This window comes from Furipterus horrens, unplaced genomic scaffold (genome assembly GCF_987537825.1).
Source record: "Furipterus horrens unplaced genomic scaffold, mFurHor1.1.pri manual_scaffold_3, whole genome shotgun sequence".
In the NCBI taxonomy this organism is placed as follows: Eukaryota; Metazoa; Chordata; class Mammalia; order Chiroptera; family Furipteridae; genus Furipterus; species Furipterus horrens.
The window spans coordinates 182,652,079-182,676,817 of record NW_028327173.1 but is presented as its reverse complement, the minus strand read 5'-3'; the positions used below and the strand labels follow the sequence as shown (position 1 = coordinate 182,676,817).

The 24,739-nt window shown below is 41.5% G+C and overlaps 1 protein-coding gene across 1 annotated transcript in view; it reads right to left on the bottom strand.

The window, feature by feature from the left end:
* The window catches only part of SYNE2 (spectrin repeat containing nuclear envelope protein 2), a 295,528-nt gene that overhangs the window by 27,288 nt on the left and 243,501 nt on the right, over positions 1 to 24,739 (bottom strand). The window contains exons 87-97 of the mRNA XM_090270971.1: positions 23,792 to 23,971; positions 22,961 to 23,086; positions 21,595 to 21,749; positions 21,342 to 21,486; positions 20,350 to 20,444; positions 18,872 to 19,103; positions 16,317 to 16,511; positions 13,895 to 14,020; positions 10,477 to 10,632; positions 8,228 to 8,386; positions 7,353 to 7,519 (exon numbers count right to left, since the gene is read on the bottom strand). Of these exons, the coding sequence (XP_090127097.1) occupies positions 7,353 to 7,519; positions 8,228 to 8,386; positions 10,477 to 10,632; positions 13,895 to 14,020; positions 16,317 to 16,511; positions 18,872 to 19,103; positions 20,350 to 20,444; positions 21,342 to 21,486; positions 21,595 to 21,749; positions 22,961 to 23,086; positions 23,792 to 23,971 (1,736 nt within the window). The remainder of the gene's footprint in view (positions 1 to 7,352; positions 7,520 to 8,227; positions 8,387 to 10,476; positions 10,633 to 13,894; positions 14,021 to 16,316; positions 16,512 to 18,871; positions 19,104 to 20,349; positions 20,445 to 21,341; positions 21,487 to 21,594; positions 21,750 to 22,960; positions 23,087 to 23,791; positions 23,972 to 24,739) is intronic.

Here is a 24,739-nt window from a genome sequence, read left to right as displayed (position 1 = left end):
GTGCTGATGAGAGCTTCAAGTTCCCGGCTGCACCTCCACCTCCCAGGGACGAGGCGGCCCCTCCCCCGGCCCGCAGGCCTCTCCATTCACTGGCTCAGCATCCTGCACAGGCCGCCCTCCCTCGCAGCCACAAGGCAGTGCCCTTAGGAAGGGAAGAGACCTGCTTCTCTGCTAAATGCAATTTTTAGTCTCAGTTTTCTCCCTTCCAGTAAACACATATCTCGACTCTTTACACACACACACACACACACACACACACACACACGAACACACACAGTCTTTGTTCTGATGCTGCAGGATTGCAATGCAGGGCGGGGGGGGGGGTTGGTGGAAAGTAACAGTGTTATCTTGGCTACCGGGTATTTCTGAAGTACTATAAACCCAGAGAAGAAACATTTTAGATTGGGGCACGGACAAGAGGACTTGTGTTCTCATCACATTAAATTTCTCTGTTTCAGGCTTAAAAGAAATGGAGAAATGTGAAGCCCCCTCCTCCCTCCTCCCAGTCTCCTAAAGAAGAAATTTCCCTCAGTGATGTGGAAACGCAGGGTGGTTCTGCCCTGCATTTTTAGTTCCGTACATCCTGGCTTAGGGGGCCAGTGTTCATTTAGTCCTTTCCTCTGCTTTTCTGCAGAAAAAAAAAAGGATTTCTTGTAGTATAAATGGAGCGCAAGAGTTTGCAGAGGAAGAAATTTTGCCATTTCCTTGCTAGCTCCTCATAATGTGAGTATCTAAAAATTCCTCTGCGTCCCTAACAGCGGTTCTCTACGTCATCCTGAGCGGCCCTGCTTAGTGGAGCACCTGGGTTTGTTTCCAGCTCCTTTCAGGCTCGGTGCCAGCCTTAGCTTGAGACTAGATATCAATCATTTCTCCTTAAAGCCCAACCTTCAGTCATTATTACATTCCTTACCTTGAAACATAGCAAGCATTTTCTAGACTGGTGAAACAAGGAGTGCAGATTTGGAAACAAATATGAAGCCTCTGACTGACTTGTGCCCCCATGCATGGCTGTCCCTGGGACCTGCTCAATATGGCCCCGCAAGGCTGAGTACTCTGGGCCTGTTGGATGCTGGACCCAGGCTACGGACTATCCATTGACCCAATGAGTGATGGCTGCTGTCTCCGTGGGGAAGCTCCCCAACCTACAGGGTCTGGGAGCAGCAGCCATTGCACCAGAGGTGAAATGATGGGGCTGATGGGACGGGAAAAGGAAAAGCAGGAGGCTGACCTTATGTTTGCCTCTCCCTGTGCTAAAATCTTGAAACCCAGTCCCATTGGATCAGGCAAACTGCTAAGACCAGAGCAAGCCGACTTTATGAGTAGCAGCATTGTTTGGTCTTCCAAAATAAACTTGAGAAAATAGAGATAAAGGGAGAGCAACAAAAATCTTTATCAGTTTAAAACGGCACACATCTCCCTGTCCATTTTGCAAGAAATGAGAAAAACAATCTTAACACACAGTTGCCATGGTAATACCTGCTGAGTTTAAGTGACAACATTTTAATTGCTATTATAAAACTGGGCTTTTCACGTTGGTAGATCAAATGTGAAAATTATGCTTCGTTAAAAAGTTTCAGAGACTTGATCCTTTTAATAGTGAGAGAGCTACCTAGTCTAAATAGGAAGGAACCACATAGCAGTATGTGTAAGCCCCTTCATTGTAACATTGGCTCAAGAATGCCAAGTCTATTAACAATGCTACCATCAAAGAGAAATCAGGAAAAGGTAACAACACTTACATCATTTTTTACAGAAAGGAAAAAAAAAAAAAAAAAGACCGCGTGTCCTTTTTCACATAATGAACATTTAGGAAATTCAGATATACAAAAAGAAAATTAAAATCACCAGTGAGGCCGACATCAATAGGTAACCAATGTGCATATTCTGGGTTATGTCTGCACTTGGCTGTCCCAACTGTTCGGAGCACTGAAAGCTCTGACTAGATCACTCTCGCCTGCTACTAAGAAGAATTGATATAAACAGCCCTCTCTCCTCCGTGTCTCTGAAGAGGCTCCACTAAGAGGAACAACCACAGAGTGACTTAGTAAAGACACAGGACTCTGCTTCATAGGACACAGCTAAGCCTTTGATTAATAACTAGGGAGGGGAGCCCCGGCTGCTGTGGCTCAGTGGATTGAGCGTCGGCCTGAGAACCAAGTGTCGCTGGTTCGATTCCCAGTCAGGGCACATGACTAGGTTGCACACCAGGTCCCCAGTTGGGGGCGTGTGACAGGCAACCGCACATTGATGTTTCTCTTCCTCTCTTTCTCCTTTCCCCTCTCTCTAAAACCAGATAAATAAAATAAAAATAAAGTAACCTTGTTGAAAAATAAATTAAAAAAAAAAAAAAAACTAGGGAGGGGGTTCTGGGAAACAGAACTAGGTGAATTTTGAAGGCATTTGAACTACTGGGATTTTGAAACAAGAGTAGACAGAGGTGAGACTATGTGTTGGGCTGAGTCTTCCTCTGGCTTCAGTCCCAATAAAGGGACAATGGCCAGGGACCCTCTTTTCAGAGCTTTGGCCTGTTTGGGCCAAATCAAGTCAACTTTACATCCTTTTGCCCATCATCCAACATCCTGTGCCGGAACTGTTCTTATTAATAGGTAACCTAGCTTCCTGCAAGACAGGATCGCATGTGTTGCTCGTTCTGAAAAACAGCTTCTGTAATTTAGTTGTCTCTCCAGCATTTAGATCTTGCTGGGTTGCTTTTGAAAGATGCTATCTAAGAAAACATGGAGAAGAGGAGGCACTAATAACCTGCAATCTAAAAAAGTTTAACTCCTCATTTAGTCTGTCAAATAACAAGTCACAGTCAGTTTTGGAGAAATCACACCATTCACCAAACACACACACACACACACACACACGTGTGTGTGTGTGTGTGTGTTGCTTCAAATGGCCTTTCTGTTTATGGAATTAACAGCATATTTTCAAGTTTAGATGTCACAAATGTAAGAAGCTGCCCAAGGGTCCACGAGGACTGCTAAAAGCTCCAGCAGCAGTTCCGATGGATGCCCACATCAGGGCCTGTGCAACCTTATGTGAGGAAATCAGCATGAAGATGGACTTAGGCTCTCCGAACCCCGTTGGGTTGATTTGTTATTTCAGAAGTCGTGTCCTTCGGGTTCTTTGCCTTAAAGATTTTATAGAAGCTGAAGAATCCTTTACAAGCAGAGTTAAAAGAGTTGTTTGGGTCTAAGCCCTTCTCCCAATTTATCTATGAACAGGGTGGGGCAAAAGTAAGTCTACAGTTTTGAGTACACAAAACAGACTTTATTCTTGTATTGTCATTTTTTATTGTATTATTTTCCATACGAATACCTGTAAACCTACTTGTGCTCCTCTCTGTACAGCTGTACTAACCTCACCAGGGGCTACCAGCACATATATGGAAGGACCCACAGTTGTCTTGGTGTTCTTTTTAACCAAGACCTTGTACATGGTTGAGCAACGAGGACATGAGGCACACAGAGGCCAGAAGACTTGTTCACAGCACGTGGCAGGTCCAGGATGTCTGACTCGGTGCAGCACCCTGCTGCTTGCTCTGTGCTCCCCAGACCAGTTGCATTGGCAACACCTAGGCACTTGTTAGAAGTACCCATTCTTGGCCCCACCTGGACCTCCAGAATCAGGAACTCTGGCGGGGGGTGGGGTGTGTGTGTGCATCAGCAACCCATGTTTTCATGAGCCCTCCAGGGATTCTGATGCGTGTTTAAATTTGAGAACCACTGCTCTATAATAAATGGTAAACTCTACGCTGAGTTCTTGGTTTTAGAAGTGCTAATAAACTACCTTTAAAAGCCAAGTGCTCTTTGTCTACATGGTACAGTGGGACAGACGGGCCTTGGCTCCATCCCCGCTCTGTGTATGAGAGAACTGATGGGCCCTTGAGTCAGTTATTTACCATCTGGCCCTTGAGTCAGTTATTTACCATCTCTGAGCTGCACTGCCCCTCTCTGTAAAATGGAGGCTACTGTTCTTGCAGGGCTGTATCATATATGTGTATATGAGGCGCCTGGCACTTAAAAATAAACGACACTGATTTTTTCCCCTATTTGCCCCATAATGGAGCTGACTAACTGACATGATCAGAAATTTTATGTTCATTTAAGTAACCCTGTAATTCACCTTCATTATGCTGAAAATGAACCTGAAGAAACAGGATTTTTTTCCCCTTCCCCAAAAAACTGATTTATTGAGGTTTTGGATTTCTGAATATCATTCACAACTTCACATTAAGGGCTTGTAGTTAAAATCCTGAAGTCATGAGGCTGGGCACTTGCGCACAGCCTCTCTCCAAATCTTACTGTTTTGTAATAATGTTGTCCCCTGCCACAGGAGTGAAGCTGCAAAGTACTGTGAGCAGGACAGAAAAGGTTAGAGTCCAGAATTCTCGGGGCAAATGAGGCCATTAGTGTACCTGGTTGTCACTATTCAAATCTAAATTCTGCAGCCTGTGCTTCCTAACTTCCCTGATGATATGATCCGTTGCAGAGATCAGACAAGGAGCAGATTCTATGTGAGGCCAATTTAAGGCAGGTCCATTCTTGCTGCCTCAATCTATAGATTCACCTGAAGGAGTAAACTCATCTAAGGGTTTCCTAGACTCTCAGTCATCTGTCCAGCCTGGCCTTTGCTTTAGGGAAGATAAGTTATTCTCTCTCTAGTTCTTCAGTCTTTTTTTTTTTCTTTTCCACTGCTTTTAGAGAGAAAGGAAGGGAGAGAGAAAAACATTGATGTGGGAGAGAAGCATCGATTGGTTGCCTCCTGGATGTGCCCAGACTGGGGATTGAACCTGGAACCTTTTGTTTACAGGATGATGCTCCAACCAAGCCATACTAGCCAGGGCCCCAGTGCCTTAGTTTTGAAAGGATTCGGTTCATTTCAATGTAACAAACTAGAAGGGTCTGGGTAACAGGGAGGCACAAGAGCCCGAGTTGGAATCCTGGTTGCCTCACGTACTGGCTGTAACAGGGGACATGTAATTTAACTTCAGTGCCTCAGTTTTGTCATCTGTAAAATGGGATAATGGTATCTACCTTTCAGAATTACAATGAAAATTAAGTGAAGTCATTATACATAAAAGCACATTGTTAATAGCTGGCAGACAATATATTTGCCATTATTTCAACTCCTTATTCTGCTCCTTCCAAAAAGACCACTCATATTTCACCTGTTGGTTTTTTTCTCTCTTTCTCACCAAGGAATTAGCTGAAGAGAGACAGCCAGAGAGAAGAGAGAAAAGCAAACTACCTATTATACTCTGAAGTGATATAACCAAAGCATTAATAATTAAGAATGGACTGTTCCTCTAGTCTTCAGGAAGCAGAGTCCATGAACAGGTATGATGTCACCCTCAATAAATGCCAGGTGCCCAAGAAGACTTAGGATATAAAGATAATGTCAACAAAGACACACTATACACAATTTACCCAACAGAAATGATCTTATTCTCATGCTCTGAAATGTTCATTCATTTCAACAAACACCTGAAGCACTGCTCTAAGCGCTGGAAATGAGAGTCAAAAACACTGGTCTCATGGAGGAAAGATCTCTTTCTCTACTAGCCATAACCGAGGGAATCCTCTTCTACTCAACGAACACACTCCTTAGTCTTAAGAGTCTTCTTAGGGAAAAACCCGCATGTGCCAAATGCAAGACACACATCATCTGTCCTCTCAGTACCCTCTGATGTGAACAGTGCTGTTCGGCACATCATGCAGATTTGAACTGAGGCTCAGAAAGATTGGATCAGTACTCAAGTTTCCGCGATGAGTGATAAAAGTCAGCATGGGCTCCAAACCTGTGCTCACAATCCCTACTTTGGTCACCACCGTGGGTTCTCATAGATGTTTTTTTTAACTGGCAGTAGAGAGAAGTTGGATTCAGCCCAGCTTACGCTGCCAGCCAAGTCACCCTAATACTTGTCTTCAGCAGACCCTCTGTGGCTAAAAATCCACAAATGACTCAGACTTCATTTAGGACACCAAGACTGAAGTTGAGATTTAAGGTCTTCTAGGGCTTAGCCCCAACCTACCTTTGTAGCTTCCTCTCCCACAGCAGCGGAGCTTCTTGTCATTTCCTGAACATCTTCCACACCGCTCTACCTCCGTACCTTTTTGCTCACAACATGCCTCCTTCTCTCTCTGCCACCAGCAGTGCTCAAGAATCCCTAGCCCTCATTCCTCATTCGTGACCGGCTGGGAACACCCCTCTTCTGTGAGGCTCCTCCTGATCCCCACCCCCGCTCCAGGAAGCTGAGATCTGAGCCCTCAAACCACTTGGCTTTACAGCTGCTCAGATGTTGGCTCTCATTTACATAATCAACTCATCTTACTTCCTGTCTGTAATTCTCACTGCACCCCACGTAGCCTGGGGCCTTTGCTGCAGGTTCACTTATGGTTTACAGTAAACAAGGAGACAAAGGAAATGCCAAATTATTAAGACTCTCTTATTTTCATTACACCCCAATACTTGGGTCGCCTCACAGGTTCTCCTGAGTATTCCACATGGTATGTGTGTTCAAAACGTAAAAGCCTCACTCAGCCAGTGGCCACACAAAGTTGCACGAATGGTCCCAAAGCTGAGTGCCTGATTTTTGTATGTCAGGTGGAAATGAAAAATCAAAACTAAACGAAACAAAACAAAAGCATTTTGGTTGGAGCCTATCTTTGGAGGCAGAATTTGAAAACAAAAAACATTTAAAAGCTTTGCGTGGCATGACTACCATCATTTTGTGGGAAGATAAAATTATCAGTCTTGTTTCCGGAGAGTGCAGCTTTGATCTGTAGCCATAGCCATCCCTCCTAAGTCCCCACCTTAGGACCAGATGCCCACTGGGCACTTGGCACGTCTAGCACACAAGGAAGATCTCTGCCTCTGGTGTGCCAAGCCCCTGCCATGGGGACAGTTGGGGACCTCCAGACCAGCATCTCGAGATCAGGCCTATGCCCTTACCTACTTGCACCTGCCACCCACAGGCAGGAGCTAGAAGGCGTGATTTCATCTGGGGGACACACGAGTCCTAAAGCAGAGTAAGAATTTCTAAATAATGACCTCCTCAAGCATCTATTTTCAAATTAAGTTTCTAACTCTCATTCAAAACTAATCTAATTCATGTGAAATTTGAAGCTAAAGAAAAAAATATTATTAAAGTGGGATATACTAAAATAAAATCTTTCTATATTGTGGAAACAAGAAATGGCCCTCATTTTTGACCAAACGTTGCCTTTATCTGTAAGTCTATAAAACCTCTGGATTACCTTAGCGTTAGACTGGACTCAGTTTCTAGGTCTGCGGAGTAACCACTGTACCTAGTGAGTAGGAATCATTTTTAGACTGTTTCTTACCTGGATCCAATGACATCAAAAAGGTGCTGCCAGCGGTCATTAATTTTGCTGAGCTTGTCATCGATCTCGGCTGCTCTCGTCTTGTTGCTGGCCTTCATTAACTGGTCACCCATTTGCTTTAACTGTAACTTGTTTTCACTGAACAAGTTAATTTCTTCCATGCAGTCCTGGCAAAGGCACCAAAACAAGCCTCAGTTACTGCCAAAAATTCAATTCTGTGCCAGGCAATACACAAACGATTGCTTCTTGGAAAAAAAAAAAAATTTTTTTTTAATTAAAATTTTCTCACACCTGTTAATACAACTCTTCAGTGAGTGGCTAACAAGTCAAACAATGCCCACCCAGCACACGTGTAATATGTAAGGCAGTGTTTTCCCCTCACGGATTTCCTCTCATCTAACCTACCTGGGAGTTGGGGACAATGTTAGCCTAATATCAGTAAGAGTTTCCCTGATATATTACCTTTTTCTGTGGGGATTAGCGACCGTCTCAAAATGATGCGCCCCGCTACTGTTGGCCTCTCCCCTTTGGCAAGGGAAGCTCTGTAATAATCACAACCAGAAAAGCCCCTAACTCACTTGGGGTGGGAATGGATGCTTAAGGAGATGCGGGCCCCTCCTCGGGCCAGACTTCCTGAGAGAAAGTAACTCCCCGCAGTCCACAGCACCACGCCCACCTAGATCGGCCCTACACTTCCCATCTCTCTGGAATCCTCACTTACCACCTCTTCCCTGAGAAGGAAGAGAAAGATGGGAAAGTCCCTTCAAATTTCTAAAATGGCACTGGAAACACACCAGGCTGTCCCCGGCAGTGAGGAGGGCAGAGACAGACCCCATGGTAGTGGAAACTGCACTCGCCGGGGCGCTGCGGCTTACCTTCTGTAACTTGTCGATCATTTCTTCGATACTGATATCTGCTGTCTGTAGAACTTTGTTTTCCATCTGCACCAGCCACGCACACAACTCTTTATTTTTTTCATTGAACACAATCCATGAATTGAGTCTGTCTTCAATCTCCTGTTTGCGTACAGCCACCTAGATATGAAAACGCATTCGGCAGCTGAGTATAGGCAGGAAGGAAAGCGGTTCCCATCCTTTCCCCCATCAAAAGGCTATGACTTTCATTCACTTTAATCAGTAGCTCTATAGACTTAAATTACTATGTTTTTGCCTCTTAAACTCCTAGGGTTTAACAACAGAATTTTTAAATTCCTTTGCTAAATGTCATAAACAGCAACAATATAAAGAATGTACCTGAATTGTAACTGACCAAAAAGATTTAGTTTTATCCAATATTATAGGGTCATATTAAAAATTAGAAACAGAAAAGGTTAGATGAATACGTTAAGCATCACTTAAATTTCTTCTGTTCCTGTTCTTTCAATATGCATCTACTGAAAGCTTGCTACATGCTAATTTGTAACTTTATGACCCAAATCCTTTCCCTTTTAAAAAATGATAGTCTTTATACCTACTTAAGGACAATGTCCTGCCTATTTAATTAAAAAAACAAACAAACCTACAATACAAATTATATATCTAATATTTGTAATGCAAATGGACCATGAAAGTGAAAGTCATTTAAATATTCTAGTATTGTATTTCAAAACAAAAACAAAGCAAAATAAGGTTAAGAAGAAAAAATAAAATAAAAGAGCACACCACTCATTTAATTCACTTTCCCATAGAAACCATGGAAATGGGACCAAACACTGGTCCACAGCAAGCAGGCTGCCCCAAAACACCAGTGCTCCACTATGCACAAGCAACCCCTAAGCTGGTATTAGCAAACAGTCTTCCTCCTCACAGGGTTCACATTATTACTTCAATAAATACAAATTTAAAAGAATGAAATCAGCCTTTCTAAAGGGAAAAAAAAAAAGTCTTCTTAGGTGTTAAAAATCTTTCGAATATTCAAGTTAAAAAGGGGTAGCTAAAGAGTTCTTTGGGCAAAGTTTTACAACTAAGGTCAGACTCCCAGAGACTTTCCTGCTGTGTACAAGAACACCTCTGCTCTTCTCAGCGTGAGGGAAAACACGTATAATGCTTGAACACCCACCCAACCAAATGTGCTAAAAAGGCGCAAAGAAATATCTCCCCCAAACCAAGTTTTGTGTTCCTGTGCCTCAGGGCATCTATTTATTTTAGCTTAAAAAAATCCTGGCATTTGCATGACCTCGTTTTGGTAGGCTTCATAATGGTAACAATTAGGAACATCTGGACCCCAGTCTTGGCTTCTAACCTTTCGGGATACTTTTCACATTTTTAAAACATTTTCTTTTCTATAATATTTGAATAAAAATTCTAAAAGGATATTGAAAAGTAGGGCACATTATGAATATTAAATACTAAAATCAAGAAGGACAAATGTTTTTACTTTATTAACATGCATTCAAAAGTATCTGAATTTCAACTCTTAAAAATACACCTCATAATTCACAAAAATGAGCGTCAGGAATTTGTTTTTCTTAGAATTACATGTCCTTAAAACAAAGATCTATTTGAACGCTTTAATTCCATCTTGATCCTCTCACAAACACCAACACATACTGTACAATACCCTAACCACAATCCAATTCTTAATGAGCAGTGAGCCGCTGAGATACGAAGGAAGTTTAGCAGATCATTTTTAGTTTTAAAAACCAGCTACTTGCATAAACATTGGATTGCATGTGAATGCATAGTTCTCGGATAAAAGGCCACACTCGTGTGGGGCATTAAGTATGACTTGGCCCAGAAGAGATGCTGCAGAAATTTTGCTCTAAGTCTGGACACGATCCCTTCACTGAGTCCTGATTCTAACATACAGATTAGTGCTTGTCATTTGCACAAGACAGAGATCACAGCCCGCACAGCTGATGATAATTGCAATACCCCCAACACTTAAACACTGATTTTTTAAAAAGGCTCATTAAAAATGTGCCAAGTGTCAGCACTGAGTGCTGGAAAAACAAAGGGTCAGATCTGCTCAACAGTGTTGCTGCCCACTAAAGGGACAGCGGCCGCCGGCTCCGACTGAAAAGGGCCTCCGGTTCAGTGAAATTAAGCTCCTTTCTACTTTGTCTGGCCTTCAGAGACATTTCAATAAACTCCGAACAGCCGTGCCCTGCAGTTAACTGACTTACTCTTAAGCAGAGGTCCTCCCATTGTCTGTGCAAATGCTCTATTTGCTCCTTCAAAACCATCACGTCCTCCACAAGAATGTGCTGGGTTAAGTCGGATTTCATAGTGTTAAGTTCTTTCAGGTTCTGAGTCCAGTTGGCCAAAGACTTCTCCAGTTCCTGCATTTGAACACAGGAAAAGGGAGGAAAAAAAAAAACCAAAACAAACCTTCAACTCAAACTGCTGTTGTTTCCAAACCTGTAGGCTAATCCTTTGATTGGACTCTGGGGGAGGGGAGGCCCGGAAGGGGGCGGGACCTCTGAATGAGAAACAGCCCAGGGCAGGCGTCTGCAGTTGGGGTTGGCCAGTTCTCCACCACCTTTTTCTTAAAAGAAAACTTTCCTACTTCTGTTTTCATTTTCTCAGGTAGTTCAGATTTTATATAGTTCATTCTACTTTAAAGTCATGTAGGTCTTTACCTTTATTTAGAAGAAAGCAGTAAACACACACACACACTTTTAATTCTGAAACTTTGTTACAGAAATGTATCCAGTGTGATTTCCCATTTTTAAAAACACCTAAGAGTTGCACTGTTGCTACTGTGGCAATCATAGAACAACTTCTGTTCAAAAGGAATTATTTTGGTTAACTTTCGAAAAGAAAGTTAAATATAATGAACAAAAAAGTAAATTGTTCACTAATAGCAGAAATTGGTTAGCAGAAAACTCCCTCTGGTCCTGGGAACTTCATTTTTTTAATGAATTATTTGTCAATTTAAACTCTGAATTCTAGGACCTAATCAAGAAAATCACTTTCACAACAGGGGTGTAAAAGGGAACAACCAGAATACTCCAGAGTCTTTTGTGTTGTGCTTACAGTTCTTCATACGTAAGCACAATTTAAGGGTCTCCATTCACACCTATCAATAGGTAACTGAAAGAAACAGCTACTTATTTATATCAGAAATAAGCCCTAGGGTTGACAACAATGAAAATGTTAATTCTGATTAACTTTCAGAGTTCTAAAAGCTATTCTTGGTATGATTTAACAACTCACCAACAAGTAGTAAAATTTAATAAAATGGTCTGGAGATTTTTTAAAGGTTGTATGGTGATTCGAAATGACATATTTACCAGAAATCGGGGGTAGGTAGGAACTTTCTTAATCTAATAAAGACATCACCAGCATATATACTTAGGGGTAAAATTTCAGAATAATTCTTTTTAAAATCAGGATTAACACAAAGGAGTCAGCCATCACTGCTTCTCCTCAGTATTGTTCTGGAAGTACTGACCAGTGTAGAAAGGACAGAAAAAAAATTGAAAGAAAGAAAGAAAAAAATAAAAAAGGGTCATTTCCCACAAATGGTGATTGTTGACATAGACATCCAAATGAATTATATAGACAAATTATTGAAATTAACAAAAGCATTTAGCAAGATGGTTGAATATAGTATCAATATACAAAAGTTAATCACATTTCTAGGTACCAGTGATAAACAGAAAATGTAATTAGAAAAAGGCAATTTTCAATAGCTTCAAAAATAACACACCAAGAAAGAAATCTAACAAAAGATGCATGATACTATATAAGGAAAATTATAAAACACTGTTGAACATGACTAAAAGGAGAAACATGCCATATTCAGGAACAGGAGTACTCAATGTCAAAAAAATGTTATTTTTTTCCCAAATTAATCTACAAATTCAATACTATTCCATTAAAACTCTTATCAGGACTTTTCCTAGTTTGACAAAGTGCTTCCAAAATTAGTGGAAGATCAAAGACCCAAGGACAGCTATACTGAGGTAGGAGAACAAGGTATGGGTACCTATCACGCCTGAACTGACGATCTGATATAAAAACTGAAATAAGCAGTCTAGTGGAACAGAAAATCAGGAAAGAAATCATGTGTATGTGGAAACATGACATTTGAACCTGGATTATTCCATGAACAGGCATCAGGAAAATTGATTATCCACATGAATAACAAAAAAGTCCTTTTTCTTTTCAACCACTGACACCAAGAAGAAGTACAAAAAAGAAGCTCTTGGATCGGAGAAGACATTTGCAATGTCTATACTCAACAGAGGAGAGGAGAATTATTTAAAATAAATAAGTGGCTATTTCAAATAAATAAGAAAAAGACAGCCCGACAGAAAAATGAGTAAAGGATATAAACTGACAATTCATAGAAGGCAAATCTGAATGTGCAATAAACCTGAAAAAAATGTTCAACTTACTAGTAATTAAACTACAAAGATATACAACCTCACACCTATCAGATGATCAAAAGTGTAAAAAAAAAATTGACAATACCAAGTGACTAGAGAAGGAATAAATTGCTTTATGTTGTTATAATGCATATAACAGCAGTGAGAATGAATGAGTTCTAGGTATCAACACTGATGACTCAAAATCATGATGAAAAAGGTTGCATTATATGTTATAGAGTATGGTACTGTTCATGTAAAGTTTAAAAACAAATGTAATACTTCTATATTTCACTGAGAACTACAGGTAAAATGATAAAGAAGTGAGCTCGGGAGGGAAAGTACATTGGAAATCATACAGGACACTAAATCTGTATTTGTAATGTTTCAGTTTTCAGAGGAGTGATGGTTTTGTGGCAGTTTGTCATATAATTGGTAGGTTAAAAATACTGTGCATGTTAGAAATATTTGTAATGAAGAAAAAAGATGCAGGGATGAAGACACTAATTTCCAGCACAGTTTATAAAGTATGTGATTTACTCATGTCTTAATTTTTTCAATTCAATTGCTGAAGTCACCAAAGGGGGGAAAAAACAGTAACAATCAACCAACCAACCAAACAAACAAAAAATACATTTCAACTGGCTTTTGATATCTTTTAAACATCAAACCTGCAAATAGGGAAGAGACGCAGAAGTTCCTGACCTGGGAATTTTACCAACGCAAGTTCCTATTCATAAGTTTGTCCTGACTGCAAACGCCTAAAAGATGCGGAAAATTTTGCCAGTGTGGTATTAATTAGGCAGAATAAAGTTTGGAAGATTTTATTAAAATGTTATAATTGGACAAAAAACTCAGCCTACTGTCCTTTAAAAAATGAATTCTTTAGTCATACTCTACTCTCACTTCAAAGACAAGGTCATTTGATAGTTATCCCAGTGGCCACGTCTTACATTACAGAGGAGACCTGATAGAAAGAGGACCCGAGGAGAAAATGCCCGAGACTTTAAGAAGTGAATTTCTGCAAAGCCTCTCATTTTCATATGTGCATCTCAAAAAGCATGGATTCTAATTTCTTTAGAGACCAGGATGCTTTGTCAGATAAAACACAGGAAAAATGTTTTCCAACTGCACATGAAAACTTGATTTCAGCATGGAAACTGAAAGGCAAACAAACACTTCAACTTCTCAGAAAACAGCTCGGCGATTCCCTTGAGCACTACAATACCTTAATCAGCTCTTTCTCTTTCTGGAGGTCCTCATGAGGTTCTGGAAGAGGTGCTTTACTTTGTGCCTTCAAAACATGCAGCCTGCTTTTCAGCTCTTTGATTTTCTTTTCACACTGGTCCCAGGTCTATTTGAAAACAGTATTAAAATTGGTAAGTACTTTGCTATTTAACAATGAGTTATAGAACCAGAATAACTAATTTCATCCATGGAATTGCTTTGCTGAGTGCGTTTTTGTAAATCACACAAAGACCCAGTTCCTTTCTTGAACAAACCGTGGTCTAAGAGATCAGATGGGTCAACAGTCTGGTTTGGCACCTCTCTGCAGCTTTACGTGTGGCTCATTTCAACCACTGGGCTGGTTGGCTTTTGTTTCAAAATACAGTTGACCTTTGAATGACACAGGGTGGTGGTGATGGTGGTGGTGAAGGGCAAGGGCACCGACCCAGTGGAATTGAAAATCCCCATATAACTTAAGTTGACCCTCTGTAGCCACAGATTCCCAACCACAGAATGAAATAGTTTTCATTCTGCAGTTGGTTGAGTCCACAGATGTAAAACCCAGGCACACAGAGGGCCTTCTATATTTACTGAAAAAATGAGCAGACCTGTGCAGTGTAAACCCGTTTTGTTCAAGAGTCAACCATATTTCTTACTCCCTTCCCATAACCCTGATCTCTACAATCTTATTCCTATTTTAATTTTGGAGAAGTTCGCATTTAAAAGGCTACTGTAAGAATTAATCTTCAGCATTTATAGCTACAGTAGCACCATCCAACCAAAAGCCCCGACCACTTCCTCGTCTTCTTTTCTGATGTCATCCCTCCATTCTCTCTGTCCCTTTCTAGAAACAGTTTGGCTTCTTGGTTTTGGTGGCCCTTGCAGCCACGCTTCCTTTGGCTTCTTGGTTTTGGCGGCCCTTGCAGCCATGCTTCCCTCGCTCCCTGCCTCTCTGCAGTGTGACAGCCACCTTCTGCTCAAAGCACATTAGGGTTTCTAAAGCATTTTCACCTTCACTGTCTCATTGTAATAACCTTGGGAAACAAGACAGGGCAAGTATTATTATCATGACATTTAAAACGTGAGAACTGAAGCTCAGAGAAAACTGACTGGCCAAGGATATGAGGTCAGAATAGAAGCAGCTTAGTCAAGAGGTGACCTCAGGCTGCCGGTCCCCCACCACTACCCCCAGTGCTATTCTTCTGCACAATCTCTTTTTCATTTAACCTTGTATTACCGAGCCAATAGTGGCCTGCATTTTCAAGTTCAGGGTGTTTACAGTTGATTCATTAGGGTTAAGTTTCTACTCCTGATGTTACTAAAAGCAGACAAACATAAAATCAAACACTATTTTAACCCTCAGTACATGTGATACCTAAACATACTTGGGTTGGTCCAATTCTTTTTTGGGGGGGGCGGGGGGTTGGTCCAATTCTATGGTGACACCTCATGTAAGGGGAGGCCACTTGTCCAGCAAGATCAAATGTCGGGAACATAACCAGGAAAGCAAAGAAAGAAGCAAAACTGAATCCTCATCTCCCCCGCCAAACCACTGACTGCACTTACCATCACACTTTATAGACATGGCAGGTGCTCAACAAACGTTTGCTAGTTAGTGAGTTTTGCAGTCTGTATACCAAAGAAAATTCACATACTTTGTTCACAGGAGAGATGCTCAGGTCCTAACTTGGGACATATTTATTCTTTACTCAGAAAAAGATCCCTGACAAGCTTGGTTATCTGGTTTTGACACACACAATAGTTCAGAGTGGAGAGTGGACTATAAGGAGTAGGTATGCTCAAAGAAACAAGGAGTAAAAACAGACCAGCTTCCCCGGAACTACATAAAACCATAAAAACCATATAAAACCTCAAAGATCATAACCGTGTAGGGTCTAAGTTTGAAGCAGCTCAGAGTCCTTGAGAAAAACTTGGTATTTTAGCATAACAAAATAAAAAATGATTTTCCTAATGTGGACTCAAAAGAACCTTTTAGTTCTTAAAGATATAATCATAAAGTATCTGTGAAATTCACTTATATGGAAAACTGCATTTTCTGATTAACAGAAAGGTGAAGTATCATTGGGTCTGTTTTCACATACCATGCCCAAGGACAGAGCACATGCGGGACATTAACTTTGTTATTGAACGTCCATGGAACATGAGTAAGTTTCTTGTTTCATAAAAGTAAATATAAAATAGAAGCTCAAGTATGTATATACTTAACATTAAGCTTTTTCAATGTTTGCAGTATTATTCTACATTAAGTAACTGACATGATTCATGGAGTAATGGGACTCAAGGTCCTTTGGCCAACTCAAAATATCATCCCAAAGTCGCCCCCACTGCCACACAGCAAACAAAAATTCTATGTATGTGCTTCATTTGCGTATCGCGAGTGGGAAAGTGAGCGGTGAGTTTACCTCTACAATGCTCTGGAAGTGCTGAATCATCTCTCCGACTTGGAGCTTTGTGTCCTTCCAGCTGTCCTGAAGTTGACGGATTCTCTTTTCTGTAGACTCTTTACTTTCCAGGTCAGTTGTGTTCAGTAACTTTTCCCCAGCTTCCAAGGTGAGCGCATAGGTGGTTTGCCATCTCTCAAAATTCATTTCTTTGTTCTAAAAAGAAAAAAAGTGAGTTGCTTAAGCCATTTCACACTTCTCGAAAGACCCGCTCCTCCTCCAGGCTTCCCTGATGTGGTCAACAGCACACACTATTCATTACAGTGCCTGAGCCGGAAACTTACAGTCATCTTTCTAATTAATTAATTTTCTTCATTTTTATTGTATTTTTTCCATTACCACTTATCCCCCATATACCCTCTTCCACCTTCACCCACCCTCCCACCTGTCCATGTCCATGAGTTCTTTTAATATTTTACTCAATTCTTCCACCCCCCATCTCGACTTAGATTTTTATTTGCATGACACATCCAAACCATTAGCAAATCTTGTAAATGCTACCACAAACATATCCTTTTCTGTCTTCACTGTCATCAATCTTGTCTTTTTTTTAGATTTTTAAAAAATATTTTTATTGAAGAGATAGAGGGAGACAGAAACAATGATTGGTTGCCTCCTGCATACAACCTGACTGGGGAACAAACCCCCAACCTAGGCATGTGCCCTGGCTGAGAATCAAACCCACAACCTTTCAGGCTATGGGACGATGCTCCAACCAACTGAGCCACACTGGCCAGGGCTCCCCCTTGTCGTATCTATCGTAACAACTCTCCAAGTCCATTTAAATAGCCTAACTGGATTTGGCTGACTGTACTTCTCGCGAAAAGGCCACAGCAATATTCCCTGCCCCACATATTCTTCCAGAATTGTCACTGGCCATCAAGCAGCAGTGCCTCTGTCCTCTCCTCTTGACCCCGTGTGGGCATGTGATTAATAGAGAATGGTGGAAGTGACATACATGACTTCCACGGCTGGGTCTAAAAGGCAGCAGAGCTTCTCCCTGGATCTCTTTCTGGGGACATGTGCCTTTGAAGCCACAAGCTTCCACATAGAAAGTCTGCTACCAGGAGCTTCCATGTGGCGGGACCGCAGGGAAGGATGCCTGAGAGCCCCAGCTGCTCTGGTTCCTAGCTGTCTGAGGCTTTCCAGCTTAAGTGCCAGGCCCGGGAGTGAGGGCACCTTCAGACGAGTCCAGCCTGGGCCGAGTCTGACTGAGACTACCAGAGACTCCAGGCAAGAATCACCTCGCTGAGCCCCGCCCACCCCCGGCACTGTGAGAGAGAAAATCACGCATGGCTGTTATGCAGCAAAACATAGGAAATATACGGGGGTTCTTGCTTCTCCTTGGGCTCCTCCACTGCCCATCCTCCTCAGAGCAGCCAAAGGGGCTTCAAAAAATAGAAACAGAATCATGCTGCCCTTCTCTTCCAACTGAAACTCTTCAACGACCTCCTATTCCATCGAGACTGTACTCAGCTTCCACACCTTGCCTACAAAATCCTCCTCCCCGCCTGCTTCTCAAGTTCATTTCCTATTGCTGCGGCCTCGCTGGCTATATTCCAGTCATACTAGCCCTCTTTCTGTTCCTCTGCTTTGATAAGCTTGGTTCCAGTGTGTGGAATTTGGGAAAGCCATTCTGTCTGAAAGGCTCTTTCCCCAGATCTTTGCTTAGCTGGCTCCTTCTCATCATTCAGGTTCCAGTTTAAATGTCACGTTCCCAGAGATCATCCAATCTATAGGAGCCACCTAGCCCTTCCGTTACTAGCCCTATTTCAATTATGTCCATATGCCTATTGCAATCTTCAATTTTCTGGTTTATTAATTTGTCTGACTGCCCCCACCAGTCAGACAAACTAGCATTTTCTTGTTGATATATCACTTAGTCTGACTACCCCCAAGAGAATGGAGTCTTCTCCTTGTGCACGCCACACTTCTAGCACTTAGAACAGTGCCAGGCACAGAGCAAGTACTCAGTATTTCATGACTGAATAAATGAATGGGGAAAGCAAAGGATTTCAGAAGTGGGCTGTTTCATTGCACTCTACCCCTAGAGAGTGGTTCTCTAGCTCAACGGAACATGCCCTGGGAATTGCCAATCAATTATTCTAGTCCTATGCTCGTCAAGTAACTTTCTGATTGAAAACTTTGCTGCCTAAATGAATTTGCCCTGACAAGTAAGCAAGAATCTCACTGTAAACTTCCACATTGGTGGCCAATTAATATATTCCTTAGTACCTTAAAAGCTTGGGTGGGGGAGTCTGTCACCCCAAACTTCCCCCCTTGGCCCACTCATCTCCACTCCATTCCTACTGCCACAGCCGAGGAGAACTTCAATACTTCTGGACGGATGGATGAGACTGGGTCCCTGTAAGGCTAGGGACGCTAGCTAGCTGGCCTCCCATTGCAGAGAGCACTCACGAACCATGACATCATAGAAAACAAAACCTGAAGTGAATGAACATCTTCCATATAATGACCACTCTGCGGTTCTCACACCGCTATTGCGCATGCACTACCTTTAGCTCGTGGATCAGGCTTCTGGCTTGGTGGAGACTGTAGCAGTCCTGGCTCTTTACTGCAGCCAGCAGGCGGCTGGTGTCAGTGAGGAAGTGGAGCAGATCCTTGGAGGTGGTGAAATACTGCCACTGTCTCACCAGTCCGGCGATCGCGCTCTTCCTCTGCCGAACACTCTGGACAGCACTCTGCCACCGGGCCTTCAGCTTCATGAACTTCAAAACAAATTCCGATCTTGGGGAAAGCAGATGGTAAGAGAATCCAGACATGAACATATAGAAAAAATAACTATCCCAGCATAACTACCATAGAAACTCAGATTTGCTATTGATAGGCACTATTTACATGAAAAACAAACGTCTTAAAATCTTAGCACCATTCAACTTAAATATGATGGGAACTTGAAGCTGGAGTGGGGGCAGCATGAGGTTGGCAACAGCTTTGTAGCAGAAGATAAATGAACATGGCCTGGGTACTCTGCCAGCATGCACGACAATCATTCCCTGAAACAAATGGAAGCTCTTTGGACATCCAATTATGCCAAATGCTGAATGAAAAGCTACATACTGGATCAGTGGGAAGAGATGAACAGGTGGGTACCCGGTAATGTTATCTGTTACTGGAGGGTTATACTTTATGTTATTTCAGCAATAAAAAACATGCTTTCTGCAACTACTCAATTAGTTTTTTTTCTAGATAAGTGACACCCTCCACATGAAAAATAAGGCCTTCTATTCATTATGGGAAAAGTCATGCTTTGCTCTACCAATCAAATCAAGACCAGTTGATCATCCTGAAACTGGCCTGAATTTATTATTTCAGAGTTAGAAAGAAATGGGCTTTATATTTCTTAGATATGCTGGAAGATGCAGAGGTGATGGGGAGGAAAAACCATCCCTACCAGGACATTTGGAGAAGTATTCAACGGGCCAGGGCACTTCTGGGCTCTGTCTGCCATGTGTACCTGTTTTGCGAGCGGGTTCAGTTATTGTCACCAGGCTGGACTGAGGGGCCCTGCTCAGCCTGACTGTCATTGCCCAGAGACCCCCAACCCCATGTAAACGGCATGGGGAGAAATCCCTTCTTTCACAACCGTGACAAAGCTACTTGCTGGGAACAGCGGCACTTTCAGAATTATTTTTTAAATAGCAAAACATCATGAGGCTGAGGTAGAAAGAAAAACATTCTACAGAAGAACCCTTTGGGGTAAAACTTTGGTTAACTGTACTTGGTGAGTGGGTCTGGTATGCTAACCCCACTCACCTACCATGGGGGAGTGCCCCATGGTTTTTATGGCCACATAGCAAGACCCCATCCTAATACAGTAAAAAATAAAATCAAAACCTGACCCCATGGTGGTCTATTAACTGACACGGCTACAGGGCACTGATATGGTCAAGGCTGGCGTGGCACGAGGCCTGCCCAACTGCACTACCCCCATCGCACACACGCGCATGCGCACACACCCCAGAATGCTTACCTCTTCTCTGTTTCTGTTGTGTCCAAGAGCTGTAAGGACTGGGTGATGTAGCCATCAGCAACTGTCTGGTTTATAGAAACTTCAGCTTCTAACACCTGCATATGAATTATAATATAAAAGATCAGCTTGTAGAATTCATTTTATGAATCTGGACCGTCTATTTCCTATTAAAGTCTAAGCTCACAGATGACATCTGAGATGATTATGTTTCAAATTATGTGAGCCTACCTGCAAAAAATGCTCAACCATCACTCAATAGCATCTATAAATATAATCTTAGAAGGAAAAAGATCCAATAACTATGATTACTGCCTGTTCATTGGGCATTTGCTATTTGCTAGGCAACATGTAAGACATGGATTGTCTCACTTATTCCTCAAGCACTGGACTTAAGTATTATTATAAAATCCATTTGAAGAGGAGGAAACTAAGGTATAAAGAAGATCAGTAGTTTATTAAAGGTCACTCAGCTTTTTGGCTGGAAGGATTTCATTTCATTGTTGACAATGTTGTAATGTGGACTTAAATAAGTTACATTAAAAAGTTGCAGTGAACTAATCAAACCCACTTTGAAAGGCAGGATCTGCCTATAACCAAGAGTATTTCCAAATATACATGAGCACAAGTGTGGGGAGACTCCTTTGTGAAATTATTAATGAGGAAATTATAATTTTACCAGGTTCTTCCATAGTTTAGAGAATTATTTGGTGAAAATGCAAAGATGAGTTGAAGTACTTTAACATGCTCTTGGTAAAGTGGTATAATGTTTGCATTCTGTGGAAGCAACGTTGTGCTAGAAGATTCCACTTACTGCAGAAAATCTAGTTCTGTCATTAATAAGATAGAGTAATAAAAAAGCTAAAAATCATGAAATGTGTAAGAATTTGGAATGTGGTCAACTGACAACAGAATTTGTATTTTATTTAAATCTGTCTTCTCCTGACGCCCGCCCCAGGGTGAGGGGTACCAGCGGGGCAGAGAGCACGGCCTACCTCATACACTTTCTGCTGTTCCAGGAGAGCCGGGAGGCTGTCAGCAAGCTTCATGTGCAGCGTCTCTTCTATCTTCTGCAAAAGTTGGACCCACTTTTCACAGCAAGAAAGAAATTTTTCATTCAATTCGATTCCTTGAAGCTCACTATAAAGGTTTAAAAACAAATAAAACAGAGCCATGTAAAAATGACATTACTGAGATGAAGCTGTTAATTTCACCCTCTACCTGAAGGTAGAGATGGGCTGTTCTGACCTGCAGCGTTCCAGCGCTGTTGCCATGGCCCGATTCCACTGCCGGTTCATATTCTGCAATGTCTTTACAGCAACGTCACTCAGAGGGAGCCTGAGGCTCACTTCATTTAGGTGTTCAACATCCGGTGAGTGGGCTGTCAGTGCTAGCACATAATTCTATTAAAAAAACACACCAAATTCCAGGTTTTTGCACAATAACATTTCTATATGATAAAAAGGTCATAGAGATCCTGTAGACCATCCTTGTCTCAAATATGAGGAAAAACTGGAACCCACATACGTAAATGACTTGCCCACAGACAAACCACTAGTCAGTGTTAGAACTGGACCTGACCTCAGGTCTCTCAGTGCTGTGGCTTTTCTAGAACAACAAGCTGCATACATGACATAATTATCCCAGGAAATAGAGAGCAACCTCAGATTTTATCTTTCAAGAAGTAAAAATAAGCTTTTTTTTTTAAAGGACCCATTCTAGACCTTCAAATCCCTTTTGGTCTGCCAACAACCTGACCTTCAACAGATTGTGCAGTTTCCCTACAAATCAAATGAAAAATTAATCCTCACAGTAACCCTAGTAAAGAATGGTACTTAAACATCTATATTTTGGTAGAATGTAAAACCCCAGAAGAATGCAAACTCATCACAATTTTATTTTTAAAATGATATCCCAGGGACAGCCTCTAGGTCAACAATATGTTAAGCAAACACCCTTTCCAATATCTACTTTGTCTCTTCAGAATAGTCTAGGTCCAGGTCAGCAAACTTTTTCGGTAAATGACTATATCGTAAGTATTTCAGCCTTTTATGAGTCACATAATCTCTGTTGCAACTATTCACTCCTGCCCCTGTAGCATGAAACTTCCAATGAAGAATACGGAAGTGGAAGGGGACGAGTGTGCACAATTGGTTCCCGACTCCTGATCTTGGTTATGAGGATGGTACTTAGGAGTATGCGTTCTTTAAATCTCCCATTCACTTCCGTTAACTACACTAAACTTACTTAGCTAATAACTGAAAAAATATACAATTAATTTAATAGTGTATTTTACTTTTGATCTTCAACTAACCAGAAAAATTTAATTAATCACAACAGCCAATTCCTAGATTATTCTAGTTGATTGAAGCTAATTAGTAAAGACATCAAAAATTAAAAATTTACTGAAATTACTGTAGCATATTACTAAAATAGAGCCCTATACTGTCACACTTTTCTAGAGTTTAGGAAAAATAAGGCAAGAATGAAGGACATAGAAATTACTGTGCTTGAGAGTTATGGTACAAACAGATTCTGTAATGTGACAGTAATTAGCTTATTTTTTATCCTATGATGAATCTAAGCCCTTAGAAATGATAAATATTGGCAATACCAGGAATGAGTCAGGATTTTCTTTTTCTTGTTGGCAGAGTTTATCCAAATTCTCTTCTTCACGCATAATAAGACCTTTCAAAGATTCCAAGCGGTCCCCCAAATCCTTAAACTGTGATAGAACAAACTAGAACAAGAGAGATTTTCATTAGAAACAACTTTCATGTGCATATAGAACAGAACTAAGCAGTCTTGGAAGCTGATGAAAGTTCCAGTTGTTTTTAACACCCCTGGTAGCGCATTACTATCCTGAATATTCAGAAGGCTCCTGACTGTCACTCAGTGCCTTTGGCAAAGCATTGAGCCTTCAGGGATGAATGAATGGCTCACCTGCGGGAGGGCGCCCAGCAGAGGAGGGTCAGGACTACTCTGCTCCCTCAGTCCTGTTAGATAAATATTTCTTTTCCTGCTGCTACTGAGATGTCATGTTGGAGTACAATGGCCTTCTATGCAGCTTTTGGACAGGGCACGCACAAAAGGCTTTTCAAAAAGTGAGTGCGGAATACAACAAATGGCCTATAACTCAATTACCCCAGTTGGAGATCCAAGTAACTGTTGAGATGGAAGACGGCGTGAAATACATGACTTAAACTAATATGTTCAATAATGAAGAAATGATTGCTTAAAATCTGCCCATTGCCCACGTGATGGAAAAAACCCACACTTGAAGACTCATGTGAAATGGCAGGTATTTTCGGGGCAGTCTTATTCTGCAGTTGCCCTAAGGAGCAGTCCACAAAGCACAGATTACTCTTACTCCACAGGACAGAAGGAATTGAGGGTAATGGGCAAATGTCCAGGATGACATCTTGAATGAAAAAATAAGACGAACCTCAAATTCGTTTGCTTTCACGAGCAGCATCTCTTCCAAGTAGGAAGCCCTCTGGAGGCAGTGCCGGTGGCCAGAGAGAAGCACATGTGTGTCAGACTCTGCAGGTTGTGGGAGTCGGTCTAGGAGACTGGAATTTTGGAGCAAGGCTTCTTTTGTCCTCTGCACATCATGCTGCAGCTCCTGGAAAAGAAGTGATCACAAAATCTTTCTTCCTCCTTTCATAACAAGCATCTGCACCTGCTATGGCTTCATCAACATCTAGGATAATTTCTGCCCCGAAATTGTGGGCATGGCTTTTTGTTATTGTTTGTCTTAAAGAGCTGAAGAAGCTAAGCTTTCTTTACACCGTGCACATCACTGGAGCTGTTCTGAAACCTGCCAGATCAGAGACAAAACTGACCACAGACTGATAAGAGTTGGGGCTTCTAGGTTTTGGAAACTGAAGATCACCTGGGTGAGTCCTGTGCTTTATATTTTTAATCATCGAACACTTTAGAAATCTGCTTTACTGCCATTTTAAGGATCAATGCAACCCCATCCTCTGCCTGAGACTTTATGATAGAAATGGATTTGCAGAGACTGTAGAATCTCATTAACCAAGTCGATTTTAAGGCGACTCTGGAAATACTGTGTGTGTGAATTTGTCTTTTCAAAATAATAGACCACAAATAAAGATCACATTTGTTGGAGTCTTGTCTCTCTCATTAAACTGGTTAATACTTCTTAATTTTCCCTATAGTATCAGAAGATATAAAAGGCATCTGTCACCCAGTTTAAAACCTGAATGTAGTCACTTTCTGGGCCTTCATTAACAGAATAAAACCATAGAGGAATTATACAAGAGGGGGACCCCCCAAAAAACAGGAATTTATTTATAAAAAATTGTGTATTTATCCTTAAATGTTTAAACTTCAGTCCCCTTCAAAGTAGTCTCCATTTGATGGAATA